A 16,009-nucleotide genomic window follows, 5' to 3' on the forward strand; every position below is an offset into this window, starting at 1 on the left:
GTCTTCATCTTCATCTAGCCACCGTCTTGGTCCATTTTAGGCCCACATTGGCCAAGCCGCTCCGGCTCCTAATCAGCCAGTCATCATTGACTCCCTCAGCCAATCGGCTGAAACATTGTAGCTCTATCAGCCGATTCCTCCAGCCGTAGCCTCTTGCTTATCCGCATCGGCCATTTTCTTCTCGTTGATGCCGACCCTAACACGTGTCAAAAACCAGCGTCAACACAAGGGTAGCATGGATGGTTTCTTAGGTGGCTGCAGGCCTTGCATTGGCATTGACTCCACTACACTAAATGGAATGTGGAATAATCACATGCCTGCAGCCTTAGCTCTTGCTGATCACAATTGGATTTTTTTCATTAGCATTTGGTTTCTTTGATTCAGAAACCAAAGAGAATTGGATTGAGTTCATGGAGCAACTAAGCAAAGCTATTGGTATTCTTCCAGATTAGCAGTATGCACAGATGCCTGCAAAGGGTTAGAAGCTGCAGTGAAACAGGTATTTCCATGGGCAGAACAGAGGGAATGCTTCAGGCATCTTATGAAGAACATGAAGAAGAAGTTCACAGGACAAGTTGATGCATCAAACATGTGGCCTGCAACTAGAACATACTCACCAGAAAAGTATAAGTATTTCCTAGACAATGTTATTGCAGCCAGCCCTGATGTAGAGAAATGGCTTCAAGACCATCACAACCTGCTGTGGGCTAGATCAAAGTTCTCAACAGATATAAAGTGTGACTACATCAACAACAATTAGGCTGAGTCATGGAATGCATAGATAAAGGAGTTCAAGGACCTGCCACTGCATTGTATGGTTGATGCTATAAGGGAGAAGGGTGTGGTCATGTTTGGGAAAAGGAGAAGGATATCTAGAGCTTTGCATGGAGTCATACTGCCAGTTGTGATTCATCAGGTAAATGCATCCACAAAGGGGTTAGGACACCTTAAAGTCACTAAGGGCGGACCTGAACAAGCTGAGGTAATAGAGATTTACAAGAATGAGGAGGTGGGAAGACATGTGGTATATCTGGATGAGAATAACTACACATGTAGGTTGGAAAGTCACAGGAAAGCCTTGCCCACATGCTTTTGCTGTTATCACTACAGAGAGGCAACGGGTGTAGGACAAGTATGTGGACATGGCTTATTCAGTGCAAAGGTTTAGACAGGCATATGACATTGGATGGCCTAACATAACAGATAGGAGCCAGTGGCCATAAGTTGACAAGGGTTTCAAGCTATATCCACCAGATGCCAAGAAAAGATCTCTGGGAAGGCAGAGAAAGAACATGATACCTTCTTGCTTGGAGAGGTCAGGAAAGGTTATAAGGCAAACAAAATTATGGTCAACTTGGTCACAGAAAGGAGAGTTGGAGGTGTGAACCGAAAGGAACCAAGAAAAGAAAGAGATCCAAGAAGACAAAGACCAAGGTTGGAAGAAAGAAGGCAAAGACAACTAAGACAATGGAGGCTACAACACCAAGGACAAGAAGCAGCAAGTCAAGAAGCAGTAAGTAAAGCAACAAGTATAGCAGCAGCAAGTGAAGCAACAAAAGCAGCACCTGAAGCTCCAACAATGAGGTATGATCCCCATTTTTCTATCTTTATTATGTGAACAAATAACTACCTCACATCATTCTGAATTTGTACAGGAGGCTTGATTTTGAAGGATCATTGGACTTGGTGCACATAATTGATCCTGAGCCTTTAGAGACAATTCCAACACCTTTAGAAATAATTCCAGCCAAGAAGATGACTCCAAAGAAGAAGCTAGCGACCAAGGTCTTGAAACCTTCTGTAGCAAATAGAATGAGTCCAAGAAAGAGAGGGGCAACTAAGAAGTGATGTGTGTCAGTTTGAACTATGTGTTGTGGTTGAATTATGTGTGTTAGTTTGAACTATGTGTTGTGGTTGAATTATGTGTGTCAGTTTGAACTATGTGTTGTGGTTGAACTATGTGTGTCAGTTTATGTTTCTCAAGTTGAACTATGTTTGTGTTTCTCAAGTTGAACTATGTCATAATTGAACCAAGTTATGTCAGTTTGAACTCAGTCATTCATCACATAATATGCATTGTTCATTCATCAAATACTACCATTCATTCATCACACAGAATATGTCCCTTGGCCAATGTACTACAACAAATATCTTGTACTTCAACACATGGCCAAGGAACATGCCAATAATGCCTACAAATAGCATACACAACACCAACACAAACTTCATTAATTTGTGCAACTTTGCTTCCAGATCTTGCTTCTGCACTTTGTCAGGGACTCGTTCTTGCACCAACCTCTCAAGCTGAAAGTCCACAGATTGCTCCTCTTCTTCGATTTCATGCTCATGTTCACGATCAAACACCTTAATCACTTTGGCATCAACCAAATCATTCAAATACTCCTTCTGCCACCGATAGTAGTCACACTTATCTGTCATCTGTAGACAAAACCGCATCAAGTCAAGAACAACGATTGCCCCAAATGCAGCATGAGAGCAACAAACTAACTCACCCAACTTATACCCCTTGGGCATTTGAAGAACACGTGGCCATGGTTGACATTATCCTTCTTCGATCGTCGCTCGGACACCCTAGCATTCCCGCAGTATGGGCACTGGACCAAGGGAAGGCCCGTTTCTTTCCCAACCCCTTCCCGTGCCCTCCATCCGCTGGAAGACTCTGCAACATGAGACATTGCCGTCGCCGACGCTGCCTCCTCCACTGCCGTCTCCGCCTCCGCCGCCGCCGCTCCTCGGGTTCGAGCAAGTGGGGAATGGTTGGTTGGTCTGGCTCAGGTCGGGATGGAGGCGCGGGGCCCAGCGACTAGAGGGTAAGGGCAGGATAGGGGCGCGGCACCCAACGACTAGAGGATTAGGGCACCGGGATCTTTTCACGAGCGGTGTTCAGCGTGGGACCGTGACATGGCGCGCCACGGAGGCCAAAATGATGATGGTGTAACTAAAATTTCTCTCCAACAAAAATGCAGATGGAATTGTAAAAATGGTTTTTGAATTACAGTGGCAAATAATTAGATATCCCGCTAGATTCTCCACGTCGCAACATTTCCCCCAAAATGCGGGCTGCCGCCATGGCCGCCGCAACGCCATGAACCACCTCCGAAGTCGCCTGTCTCCCCTTCTCTCCACACGACGCTCTCTCCCCACTACCCCCACCTGCCTCCTCTTACTCTCTCTCTACCGCGTCCTCTCCGCCACCGCCGCCTCCGCTTCCCCAAAACCCTTTGCCGTCGAGGAGTACCTCGTCTCCAACTGCGGCCTCACGCGTGCGCAGGCCCTCAAGGCATCGAAGCAGCTCGCCCACCTCAGGTCCCCCTCAAAGCCCGACGTCGTCCTCGCCTTCCTCTCCGCGCTGGGCCTCTCGCGCCCCGACATCGCTGCCCTTGTCACCACTGACCCGCGCTTCCTCTGCGCCAGCGTGGAGAACACCTTGGCTCCCCACGTTACTGAGCTCAGCAACCTCGGCCTCTCACGGAAGCAGATCGCGCGCCTCGTCCCGCTTGCCCGCACTGCCTTCCACTGCAGCACCGTCGGCCTGAACCTCTGCTTCTGGCTCTCGGTCATTGGCTCCTTGGAGAGGGTGCTCACGGTTCTCAGGAGGAATTGCAACATCCTCAGAAGTGACATCGAGAAGGTGATAAAGCCCAACATGGCCCTCCTCCAGCAGTACGGAATACATGTGGGTAATTTCTCCATCCCCAATTCATTCCTGCCCGTGGTGATGACCAGGGCCCCTGAGCATGTCCAGGTCGCCATGGCACGCATCAATAAATTTGGCTTCAGGCAGAACTCAGGGATGTTTGCCAGAGCCCTTGAAGTGTTTGCAACCCACAGCCAGGAGAAGATTGATGAGAAAATCAGGACCCTTGAAATGCTCAGCTGGTCTCTGGACGATGTGCTGATGACTGTGAGGAAGATGCAATATTTACTGAACATGTCGAAGGAAAGGTTACAGAGGACCGACGCGGCTTGCGACAGGGAGACCCCTTAACCCGATGCTAGCAAAACAATAGCCCAAAAAAAACAAAGAGGAGAGGGGAAGGATGACGCCCCTTGCGCCGCCTGCTACTCACGAGCCCGGCGCCCCTGGCTCCGGCGCCCCTCGCACTGGCGCCCACACCCCCCACCTTAGCTCTTCCCGCTCTCGCCATGCTCGTCGCCCGACGACACCCCGCCGAACGCCGCTTGCGTCAACTATCGCCGCCGCCATCGCTGACGAGAGCCGTCCAGGCACCCACCTCTAGGATCAGCTGCTCCACGACTTCCACAACATTGCTGTTCCAGGTTTCCTTCCCTCTACCTCCTCTGCTGTTCTCTGGATCATCGTCCCGTTCTTAGCTTCCCGCTTCATGCCATCCTACATCTCGACGGTTCTCTCTTACCATCTTGTGGCACCGCCGGCTCTCGTGCGTACGCGGGCCGTGATGCCCGGGGTATTCAGTGCCAATCTTTCCTCAGTCTTGATTGTCAACTTCCTAGCCATGCGCGGTCATCTCATGTTCCACCAACAGAGGTTTTGCCTGCACCCATCTGAGCTTCAAGCGGCAACCATGGCGGTGCACCTCTAGGAAGAAGAGGCCACAGTTAAAGATAGCCAACCACCTGCTGCATCCGTGACAGGCGGAGTCAATGCTCGATGTCAACTTTCGGCAAGCCTAGACCTACCGCTACCGAAGTCAGCGCCAGTCAGCGGCAGAACGGCACGACAGATGAAGATTTGCCTGGATACGGGCTTAACTCCTATTGCTGCCCCGAGGCTGCTCCCCTTACCGCGACAAGACAGATGCCAGTCTGAATCCCTCGAGCCCTGCGCGCACGTTACCCCGGTCATCTCCGCCTTCACTACTCCCACCAGCAACGCCTACCTCCTAGCTGCCCTCTCTCCCGCTAAGGTAGCGCCCGCCTCCCCCCACCCACGCCCGCGCCCCATTCCACTCCAGCACAACGGCTGCCTCTGTTGCCTTGCTAAAGACCATCAAGTGCGCGACTGCCGTGACCCGGTCGTTTGCCGCCTTTGCCGCCGTTCCGGCCATCGCGGCTATAGGTGCCCGATGGCGTCCCCTCGCGAGTGCACTCCCCACCCGCGCCGTCACCCCACCATTCCTGTCCCGGCAGCTTCCCACTTCCCCCTCAATGTTGTTCCGTTCGCCCCGCGCGCCTCGCCTCCCGCCTCCACCACGCCAACGCCGCCGCCCACTCCTCTGAACCTGCCACCTTTCACTTTGGCTTTCGACCCCCTCCACATGCTACCCACCTCCAGCCGCGGTCCGACCATGGACAAAGAGCTTCCCCCACCACCACGCACCCTGGCCACGGAACCAGAAACCTACTTCCTCGGGGACCTGTTCCGCGAGCCAGTTTACAAAGGGAAACAACCGGTATCCAGCCGCGTCGCTTTTCCTGTGCCCAAGGCCCGAGATATCCGCATGGTGGGGGGGGGACTCCCCCACGTAGCAGGGCCTCCCCCTCGATCAGCTCGCGCTCCTCCGAGCACTATGCACTGCTGCCGCCGTCACCGGGCACCCCTGTTCCCAACATCATGCCGGCTCGCTAGCAGGGGAGCCCACAGCAACCTAGCCTTAGCGGTGGGAGCTCAGGCGGCGCCGACCCGGACGTCAACTCGTCACTTGGCACGTCTGACGGCGAGGAGTCGGTGGAGAGCGATGAGCTTGTTCAGGGACCGGACTACCTGGACATCTGGGTAGAGGAGGGGGACTGGGCGCACGCCGCGCGCTTCGCCTTCGTGGAAGTGGAGCCCCCTGTCGCTGCGGTCAATCCAGCACCGCTCATCCACTCTGCGTTCAACGCCGCGGCCCCGCAGCTGCGGTTCCAATTGCTGCCTTCCTCGCGTGGTGTTGCTCTGCTACAGTTTGGCTCCCTCGACGCCCGTGAAGCTGCCGTGCAGCCAATCCGTCTCCATGGGACAGTGGTCCGATTGGAAAGGGTCAAGGACACCGACGACCGTTTCATCCGTGAGCCCGCCTGGCTCGCGCATGTTGCAGTTTGGAACCTGCCTGAGGAGCACTGGTACCCGGAGAAGGTATGTGAGATTTACAAAGTGTATGGGCACAGTGCGAGAGATTGACCCCTTCTGCTATCCTGGTTTCAATAGATCCTGCATGCTTTTTGTCCTAGAGCTTCAGCACCCCCATGTGCCAAGCCGGATAGGAGTTCATCCCCCCAGCAGACGTGGCATTGTCCTGCGCCAGAGTGCTCTAGCAATCTGGCCACGGGAACTCTAGTTTGACGCCACTAGGGAATGGACCCCCTTCTTCGGCCCGGCACCGCCGCCGCCGCCACCACCGCATCATAACCCTACCAATGGCATCCCCCCACCACCTCCCCCCGCGCACCACGCCACCTAGCCTGAAGCTCCTGCACCTCCCCCGCCCATGACGCATGCGCCGCAGCACCCTGCTCAGGCGCCGCGCGCTGCTGAGCGCGCCGTGTCCCCGCTCCACCCGGCAGCCTTCCTTGGCGCAACCATTCTGTGCTACGGCTTCATCAACTCCTTCCCCATGCCTCGCCTGCCACCCGTTCCTATCATCGTGCACCTGCCACGCAACCCCATCCCAGCTACTAGTGTTTGCCGCGCTGAGCCTGTTCTCCTGCTGACCTGGCATGAGAATGCACCTGAAACCTGCACCGCCAGCTGCTCCATCCCCCAGCTGAACCCTGCACCGCCAGCTTCTCCGCCCCCTTCCGCTGGCCAGCTCTGCCGCACCTTACCAGAACCTATACGTCCCAGAGCGGGCACCAGAAATAGCAAGCGCCTTGCCACAAAGGACAGTGGAAAATACGTGGACACGACGGTGAAAGCAACTCAGCTCAAAGCCCTGCAAAATAGCCTCGCACTGTGCTCGTCGGCTGTCCAGAAGCATGTCAACAAGAAGAACCAGCTGCTTAAGAAGACAAAGCATCCGATTGCACCGGTGGACCTCACCAAGCTTGCTAGTGCTGTTGGGCTCGACGAAGCAACAATGCGTGCCCTGGACCGAGTTCTTGACATAAGCACCGCCACCTCACGCCAGCTCGACACGGTGCTCCAAAGCTCTGATGCTTGAACATGAGATGACTGTTGCGCGCGCTGCTTTGCCCCTTATTTCCAGCAGTTGCATCTCTAGCACTCGCTCTGATGTGTCCTCCTGCTTAGCTAGTACTTGTCCCCTTCGTTTGTTGTCTTTGTGCTCGGTACTGCTGTTCAACTTTGGTTTTTCAGGTTTCCTTTGTGGTTTGCAAGTCTGTACCTCATGTTATGTTCCTGGGTGTTCTGTCACCCGTTATGAATCCTAGTATTGTTTCCTTTTCTCTTCTCTCTTGGAATGTTCGAGGTTTGGGTGATCACGATAAATGTGTTCTTGTGCGTGATGCTATCTTTTCCGCTCGCCCTTGCATAGTCTGCATCCAAGAAACGAAGCTGAATGCTGTTGACCGCCTAAAAGTTCAGAGTTTCCTCCCAGCTTACCTAGATGAGTTCCAAACTCTAAATGCCGATAACACCAGGGGGGATTCTCACTGCCTGGAACTCTGTAGTTTTCTCCTCTATTTCCGTCTCCACAACCCCCATTCTCTCACGACCACCTTCTCCTCTACTGCTTCAAATTACATCTTTGCGGTGACAAATGTATATGCCCCGGCTCAACACCAAGACTCGCTCACCTTCCTGAATTCTCTCGAAGTTACAGCGACACAGGTCCCGGAATGATGGGCTATCGCTGGTGACTTCAATCTCACGAGAGACTGCTCTGAAAACAACAATGGCAACATCCATGCTTCCTCCAGCTCCGCTTTCAACTCTACCATCGACCGCCTCAAACTCCTGGACCTCCCCTGGTGGATTGGCTCTTTACCTGGTCGAACCATCGAAATAGACCTACGCTGGCCCGGCTAGATCGCTTTCTTCTCAGCACGCCCATGAGTCGTGTTTTCCCTGACTCCTTTCTCAGCTCACTTCTGAAGCCGACCTCTGATCACACCCCAATTCTCCTCCGCATGTCCACTTCGATCCCGAAAACAAACCTTTTCCGCTTTGAAACAGCTTGGCTAAAACACTCAGACTACCTACCAACTATCCTCCCATTCTGGACGACAAACCATGCTCTCGGCGCGGCGGCGGCGATAGTGATCTCGCTGAAAAAGGTTTGGTGTGTGTCGCGGGCGTGGGCTCGGTGTAAGCGAGCACCACCTACTTTTCTCCCAAATTGTCGATTCGTTATTTATCTCCTTGACATGCTCGAGGAAGGCTGTCAGCTCTCTGCAGGTGAACTCTTGCTGTGAAGAAATTGCCAAGAAGCGCTCTCGCTCGCTGTGCGAGAACGTGCTGCATATTGGAAGCAGCGAGGAAAATTTCGCGCAATCCGCGAGGGGGACGCCAACACCAGCTTCTTCCATGCGCGCGCCATGCAACGACTCCGGCGAAACAACATTCGCACGCTGGTGGTAGACGGCATCACGGTGTCGTCACACCGGGACAAGACGGCGGCGCTCACCGCCCACTTGCAAGCTCTGTTGCAAGCGCGGCCGGTGGCCGTGGCCGCGATCGACCTGGAAGCTCTGTATGAAGACAAGGAGAAAGTGGACCCCGCCATGCTAGTGTCGCCTTTCACTGAAGCTGAAGCTCGTGCCACGGTTCGAAACATGAACCGTTCGAGCTCGCCGGGACCAGACGGGTTCGGACCAGCGTTCTACGCTGCGGCGTGGCCTACTATCTCGGCAACAGTGATGGACTTGGTACGCGAGTTCCAGTCCGGAGCAGCTGAGTTGGAGAGACTGAACAGATCCTACATCGTGATGATCCCCAAGTCGAGCCAGGCAGCGGAGGCAAGTGATTATAGGCCAATCTGCCTCCAGAAATGTTCGCGCAAAATAATCTCCAAGATGCTCACCTCACGGCTGCAGGCTCAAATCCCACGCCTCATTGACCCAGATCAAACAGGTTTTATCAGAGGACGATCGATCTCTGAAAATTTCGTCTATGCTATGGAATTAATACAAGTTTGTCACCTCCGCAAGCTGCCGACATTGGTGCTCAAGCTAGATTTTGCCAAAGCTTTTGATTCTGTACAGTGGACAAGTCTTGCTGCCGTCATGAAAGCTAGAGGATTCCCAGAAGTTTGGATCCGCTGGATCACCAATTTACTTGAAACTTCAAAGCTTTCGGTCTTGGTAAATGGCGTCCCCAAGCCCTGGTTCACTTGTGGAAGGGGTCTACGTCAAGGAGACCCGTTGTCACCCTACCTCTTGTTTCAAATCGCGAAATACGGCCCACGCGCGAAAACGGCCCACAGCCCGTTCCCGCTCGCGGCCCGCTCGCGCGACGCCTGCGGCCTGCCAGTGCGGCCCACGAAAACAGCCCGCTAATAACCGGCTCGTCGCCGGCCTAGCGCGCGGCGCGCGGCTGCAGGCCGCAACCTGGGCCTGGGCCGCGAAAGCGGCCTGCCGCCGCGTCCCGCCTGGGCCAAAAGCGGCCCGTTCATCCTGAGCCGTCCGATTTGATCGGACGGTCCGGCGGCAATCGCGGCCGAACAAAACGGCTGCCACGGCCGGCTCCCTGAAACCCTAAGCCATTTCCATCTTCCCCCCCCCCCCCCCCCCCCGCGCGCTCTCTCCGCTCGCTCTCGCCGCCGCGGCGGCGGCGGCGGGGCTTTCTCTCCCGCGCCCGGCGATGGCCGGCGGCGGCGGTGGAGGGATGGCCCCGCCGGCGCACGGCCGCGGCAGCCCCCTCCTCCCCCTCTTTTCTTTTCTAGCCTTCCCCCTTCTTCTCTCCAAAAAAAAACCCGAAAGTTTGAGATCTAGATGAAGAAGAAGGGCCGGCGCCACCGCGGGCCCCCTCGCCGGCGCGCGCGTCCACCCCGAGGGTTGGGCGCGCCGCCGTCGAGCGGTCCTGTGGTGGTGCTTTTGCGCCCCCCGGGCCCCGAGCGGAAGCTCCGGCGGCTCGGGTGAGCCTTTTCTCCGGCGAGCCCGAGGCTCGGCCGGCCTTTGCCACTCGCCGGCGATGGCCGGCGGCGGTGAAGGCGACAGCAGGTAAGTGGTCCCGCGTCTCCCTGTCTTTAGATCTAGGGTTAGGGTTAGGGTTTTGGTTCTGTTGCTTTTCTTTCTTCTCTTTTTTTTCTCGATCTGATTCTTTTCCCGATCTAGAGTAGCTTCTAGGAGGTGTCTGATACCATTGTTAGGACCTAGCCTAGGATCCCTAGAGCACATCTAGTCGGGTTCGAGTGAAACATGGGAGCAAGGTGTTCCTGGTGAGTGCCTAGTGTGAGTGAGGGGGAAATAGGTTTACCTTCACCCCTAGAGGTGGGAGCAGCAGAGCTGCTGGCCATCGCGGGTTCTGTTGACGGAGTCTGCGCAAGGCAGCGACGCGCAGTGCGGAGCTTGGTCGCCGGCGAAGTGGCGGTGGAACTTCCCGCCGCTACTGCGCAACCTAGATCGGTAGGTGTGTCGGTGGGGCGGCTGGCTACGGCGAACCTCGTGAGCCGAGCCGGGTCCCCCACCCTGTTTATATAGCGCAGCGCGACAGGGGTCCACCACCCATTGATAGGGTGTGCGCCCCCGATCAGGGCGCAGATCAAGGTCCTGATTGGCCTTTGGGCCAATCGGGAAAGAGATCAATCTAACACCTCTTCCTGCTAGTAGCGGACATTTTACAACAAATGATTCAAGCTGATTCAAGAATCTTGCATCCAGCGACCGCAGGTCAAGCCTGTTCTGTGCTGCAATATGCAGACGATACACTTCTACTGCTCCGGGCCGACCAAAACGAACTGTCTGCCCTCAAGGAAGTCCTTGATCAATTCTCTGCTGCTACTGGGTTGCTGATCAACTATCACAAAAGCACCATGGTGCCAATGCATGTATCCACTGCCTCGGCCGAAAACCTCCAAAGGATACTGGGATGTAATTTGGGTAGTTTCCCCCAATCTTACCTGGGGTTGCCGCTCTCACACCAGAAGCTCCGTCTCACGGCCTTCAGCCCGCTGATTGCAAGGGTGGACAGACAGTTAAGTGGTTGGCAAGCCTCTCTACTCAATGCGACAGGAAGAGCAGTGCTCATTAACAGCGTAGTAGATAGCAGTTTTACTTATGCAATGTCGGTGCTCCTTCTCCCTGCTGGTACCATTGATGCTCTGGACAGCAAGCGTAGGAGTTTTCTCTGGTCCGGAGAAGATAAAGTGAGTGGCGCCAAATGCTTGGTGGCATGGGAAAGGGCCTGTCAGTCGAAAGACCATGGTGGTCTCGGGCTAAAAGACCTCGCCGTGCTGAACAAGAGTTTGCTCCTAAAGCTAATCCACCGGTTACACCATCCTAATGGATCCTCGTGGGCACGCTGGGTGCGAAGCTTGGTCAACCTCTCTGACCTCCAGGGAAACCTTCGAAGCCCACATTGGTAGGACCTGCAAAGCTTGTTGCCAACATATCAGACTCTTACCTGCTCAGCGGTCTCCAATGGCTCCAACACCAGCTTTTGGCGAGACCGGTGGCTAAGTATCGGGCGTCTTTCGGATTTGTTCCCCCTCCTTCTGAGCCATGCTACTGATGACACTGTGAGTGTAGCCCGAGTGGTGACTGATGGCCTGGAAGCTCACCTCACTGCACGCTTAACAGCTCAAGCAGCTTCGGAACTGGCAAAGGTGCACGATCTGTTGCAGCATGTGTCGCTCGGCGAAACTGAGGACTCGCGGCTTAATCCATGTTGTCGCGACACTACCCTCTTGCCCTCTGCTGACACATACATCAAACTCAAAACTGCTGCTGGTTCAACCAACTCGGCCTTTGCTGCTTTCGTCTGGCGCAATCGCGCGCTACCCAGGATCCAATTCTTCGGATGGCTCCTCGTGCAAGAGCGACTTCAGTGCAGAGTGAACCTTGCCAAGAAGAACATCCTGACGAACTCCTCATGTGCGCTATGTGGGTAGGAGGAAAGCTGCGATCACATCATCCTCCACTGCAGTTTCGCGTCTCAGGTCTGGAACTCGCTTGGCTTCCAAACTGCAGACGCCACAGTGAAGCTCCTCTGGACTGTAGCCCGACCGGCAACAGTTCCCAAGCGCCAATTCTTAGCCTTCCTGCTCCTTGTTAGCTGGCTCCTGTGGAAACAACGAAACGATCTTGTCTTTCAACACCAACAGCCGAATCTTCCCAGGTTCTGGATACAATGCAGAGACGAAGCCAGACTCTGGAGCCTGCGTTTCAAACCGGAAGAGCAGTTTGTAACTGATGCCTGGTGCGCCATGTTTACTTCAATGTAAATCCTCTAGCAAAAGTTGTAAAACAATTCTCCTCCCCCTTTTTCCTGCTGAAAACCTTGTACAAGACTTTTGGCCTGCTATAGGCCCTAATGAAATTCAGGTGGGGATCTCCCCCCGGTGACCATCCAAAAAAAAAGTTACAGAGGAATTTGGAATTCTTGGCCAGGGATGTCGGGCTGGAGGTACCTTACATTGCTCAAAGGCCAGTGCTGGTTATGTATAGCCTTGAGCGCCGGTTAGTACCCCGCCATCATTTGATCAAGATTCTCAATGCAAAGGGATTGCTTAGTGATAAGTTTGACTTATATTCTACATTTGCCCTCTCTGAGAAGAAGTTTCTGGACAGGTTCATCCATCCTTACGAGCATATGGTTCCAGGCCTTGCTGGTGCTTACACTTCTAGTTGTGCTGGAAAAGCACCACATGGGCTTACTATCTGATGTGACAAAATGGAACTAGAGGATGTGTTGAAGTTCTGCTGAGAGTGTACCAACAGGACTGACGTTTGTAAAATTGGAAGAATGGTTTAAGGTTTGCTTTCCTGGTGCTAATTGTTCTCGTGTTTAAAAACATTTGTTGGGGGGTGCTCCACTGTAGTGTTACAGTCACTGACTAATTAATCTATATTTCAGAGCTAGTCTCCGGTTCCAATCTAGTCCTATGTGGAAATTTAGGAATGACATTTCCAGGTGCGAAATGTTTGATTCGATACGGGATCTGTAACTTTGTTCTTTGGTTCTCACTATATTTTGCTTATCCTGAATAGTTAATGTGTTCTGCTGCCCATGTATCTGGGGCACAACGAAGATGATAATTAAACACCTCATCGTGCTCCCACTTTGACAGTCAGGGCTATTGTTGTGGGAATTCTTTCTTTGGTTATGCCCATGTTTCAATAAGTGCACGTTTAATGTGTCATTTCTTGTAAAATTGACTTGGATAGACGGTGATCACCATTGTGATCACATTTGGTGTTTTGTTAAAAAAAATTGGAATAAATACATATTATTTTGTCCTAGTGGTGAATTAGTCTTCCTAGATTCAGTTTAGAGATTAGAAACTATTTTTTGAAAAAAGAAGTGAGCAGAAGTGGGCCTTAAATTTATTCAACATGAATCTGTGATCAAAACATAAAATGGGTCAGTAGAACAGCTGGATTCATTGTTCAGGATGGAAGTTGCGATAACAAGCATAGCTGTTCGTCTGAAACCACAGCACATATGTTCCTTAATTCTGTGCCATTTGGGTGTTCTTGCTTGTGCATAGTGTTATTGAGATACACATTTTTATGTTGCCACTTTTTGTTTTTTTAAAAAAAAGAGGTGAGTAGTGTTTGTCTTTTAGCACATGACTGCTTTGTATTCTTGAAATTAAGCTCACTGCCAAAAACTAAGTTCCATTTGTTGCTAATTAACTCAGCAGCATCAAGCCTTCTCTAACACATTCAACTCCATGTAAATTTTGTAGTTTCCATTTTCTTGCTGTCAAACTGGACCAAACATGGTTGTTTCGTAAACACTATCTTGCCAGGTTTTGTGGTAAGATGGTGATATTATTATGGATTTCCCTCAAATTGGATTTTGGAATTCTAGCATTACATTCTGTACTCTCTCTTTTGTTCCTGTTAGTTCCCATTTGATTCCAAGATACATTATTCGCTAGAGGGGGAAAAACATCATATACAATGCAATGTGCATCTTTCTTTCGATGTTTAAACTAGATAGCTAAAACTGGTTCAGCCCTCCATAGAAATCCTTAAAAAGAGAGAGAGAGTCGATAAGCCTATCTAGCTGCCATGGTGAACTTTTCATATGACCAAAATATTATGTTTTTTGTTATTTTATTAAAAAAAAGAGTAGTGATGCTAACTGGTTGTTGATATGCCTATGTAGTAGCTGCCATTGTGATCTTTGGCGATGTCAGTTTGCAGTTTTGCACCTTTTTGTATCTCCAAAGTTCTGGTTTGATAAGCTGACTTCAAATCCAATTGTATCCTGGGTCCAAGGGCCTGCTTATTTTGTCATTTTTACCACTCTTGACAGCTTCTTAACTCTGTCGTGTACGCCCTTAAAAAAAATCCTCTGTCGCGTACGTATCTTGTGTCCTCATTACTGGCTAGCTTTGCTCCTACCATAGAGTTAGAGCACTCGATAATCCTGTGCTTCCTGCGAATTGTTAAACTTTTTTCCGGCTGTTTTACATCTCTTCCTCACCGAATTTTAGATATTTGAATTTTCATCAATATTTTATCGATTCACTTTCCTTCTTTCTTCCTCTAGTGATGTTTTATCGATCCACTTTCGTCAATGTTTGGGACGCCGCTCCAAGTCCCAGGCTAGCAGCTCGAGCCGACGTCTCAAACAGATCAAGCCGGTAATAGATTGAGCAGCCTACTCACGTTCTCGTCGTCGGTCGACTCGTCGTCAATGGCGAACGGCGGCGCCTCTGGCAATCGGACTCAACTCGCCGGTAACAGATAGTGATGTGGGGCCTCTTCCGGACGCGGGTCAGGAGGGCGAGATCATCGCGGGCGTGCAGGATCACGTCACGGAATTCGTCGGTGTCGGCATCTCGTGGCGTAGGGGCGGCGGCAGGAATCGAAGGAGAAGGCATCCGTATGCGTACGCGGGGTGTTCGGATACTATTGCTAAATTTTAGCAGTGTCATATCAGATATTCGGATGCTAATTAGAAGAATTAAATATGAACTAATTATAAAACGAATTGCAGAATGCTAATTCGCGAGACGAATCTATTAAGCCTAATTAATCATTAGACTCCATCTGTCCAATTGGTTTTGTAATTAACATATGTTTAATACTTCTAATTAGCATCAAAGATCCGATGTGATAGGTACTAAATTTTAGCTAGGTGTACAGTGAGCAGAAGAAAGCAGCCTCGCCGGCCATCGTCAGAGTTCCTCTTAATCATCGTCACCGATCAGGCCTGTGATTTTCGTAGAAGAAACAAAGCAGATTTACCCCTCAGGTCTTGGCTCTACATCTCCTTGTGCGGGTGCGGTCTACAGCTTGGCTTTCTCCGTGCGCGAGATGTTTTCAGATGCCACGCGTAAAAAATCCAGGCGGTGTCGCACTGCTGGCTGCGCATAGAATTTTTTTTTCAGACTCCGAGCTGGCCGGCCGAAACACGATCTAAAAGATAGGCCTGGCCCAAGTAGGACTGAGAAGCCCACACTACCAAAGTATAGTTGCTATGGGCTGGACTAAATTTGCTAGTCTGGAGCTAGAATTTTATTTATTTTTATATATATTTTTTTCAATTTTGCAGAAATATATAGTCGGACGAAAAATTGCAAAACTAGACTATTGTCGCCGGCCCAGGCGGCGGAAGGGCCTTACCGCCGGCCCAGGCGGTGGTTGGACCGGCGGAAGGGCCATACCGACCGGCGACAAGGTACACCCCTCCGCACCACACTTTCCAAAAATTATAACTAATTCATATCAGCTCGGATGGAGATAAACTTTATATGAAACTTCTATATCTCGACAAGATCTACAACTTTGTAGTTAAAACTTTTTTCATTTCATATCATATTGATGCTTACATAATCGACACAAGTTTCAGATCTAAAATTCAATTTTTAGATCTGAAATTGAGCAACACACTTTCAAAAATATAATAACTAATTCATATGAGCTCAAATAGAAATAAGATTTATATAAAAAAAATTGTAGCCCTCGACGAGATTTACAACTTTATAGTTCAAACTGTTTTTATTTGTAATTG

At 51.4% G+C, this 16,009-nt stretch overlaps 1 protein-coding gene and 1 pseudogene across 1 annotated transcript; both read left to right on the plus strand.

The window, feature by feature from the left end:
* The first annotated feature begins 313 nt into the window (after positions 1-313).
* Positions 314-1,848, plus strand: LOC140222552 (uncharacterized; annotated as a pseudogene).
* A 1,258-nt stretch (positions 1,849-3,106) lies between these two features.
* LOC117853392 (transcription termination factor MTEF18, mitochondrial-like) lies at positions 3,107-13,077 on the plus strand. Its single transcript, XM_034735766.2, has 3 exons — positions 3,107-3,966; positions 10,078-10,084; positions 12,407-13,077. Exons 1-3 carry the CDS (start codon positions 3,107-3,109, stop codon positions 12,701-12,703), a joined length of 1,164 nt encoding a protein of 387 aa, XP_034591657.1. The 3' UTR covers positions 12,704-13,077.
* Positions 13,078-16,009: the final 2,932 nt, after the last annotated feature.

Source organism: Setaria viridis, chromosome 4, assembly GCF_005286985.2.
Source record: "Setaria viridis chromosome 4, Setaria_viridis_v4.0, whole genome shotgun sequence".
Classification (NCBI taxonomy): Eukaryota; Viridiplantae; Streptophyta; class Magnoliopsida; order Poales; family Poaceae; genus Setaria; species Setaria viridis.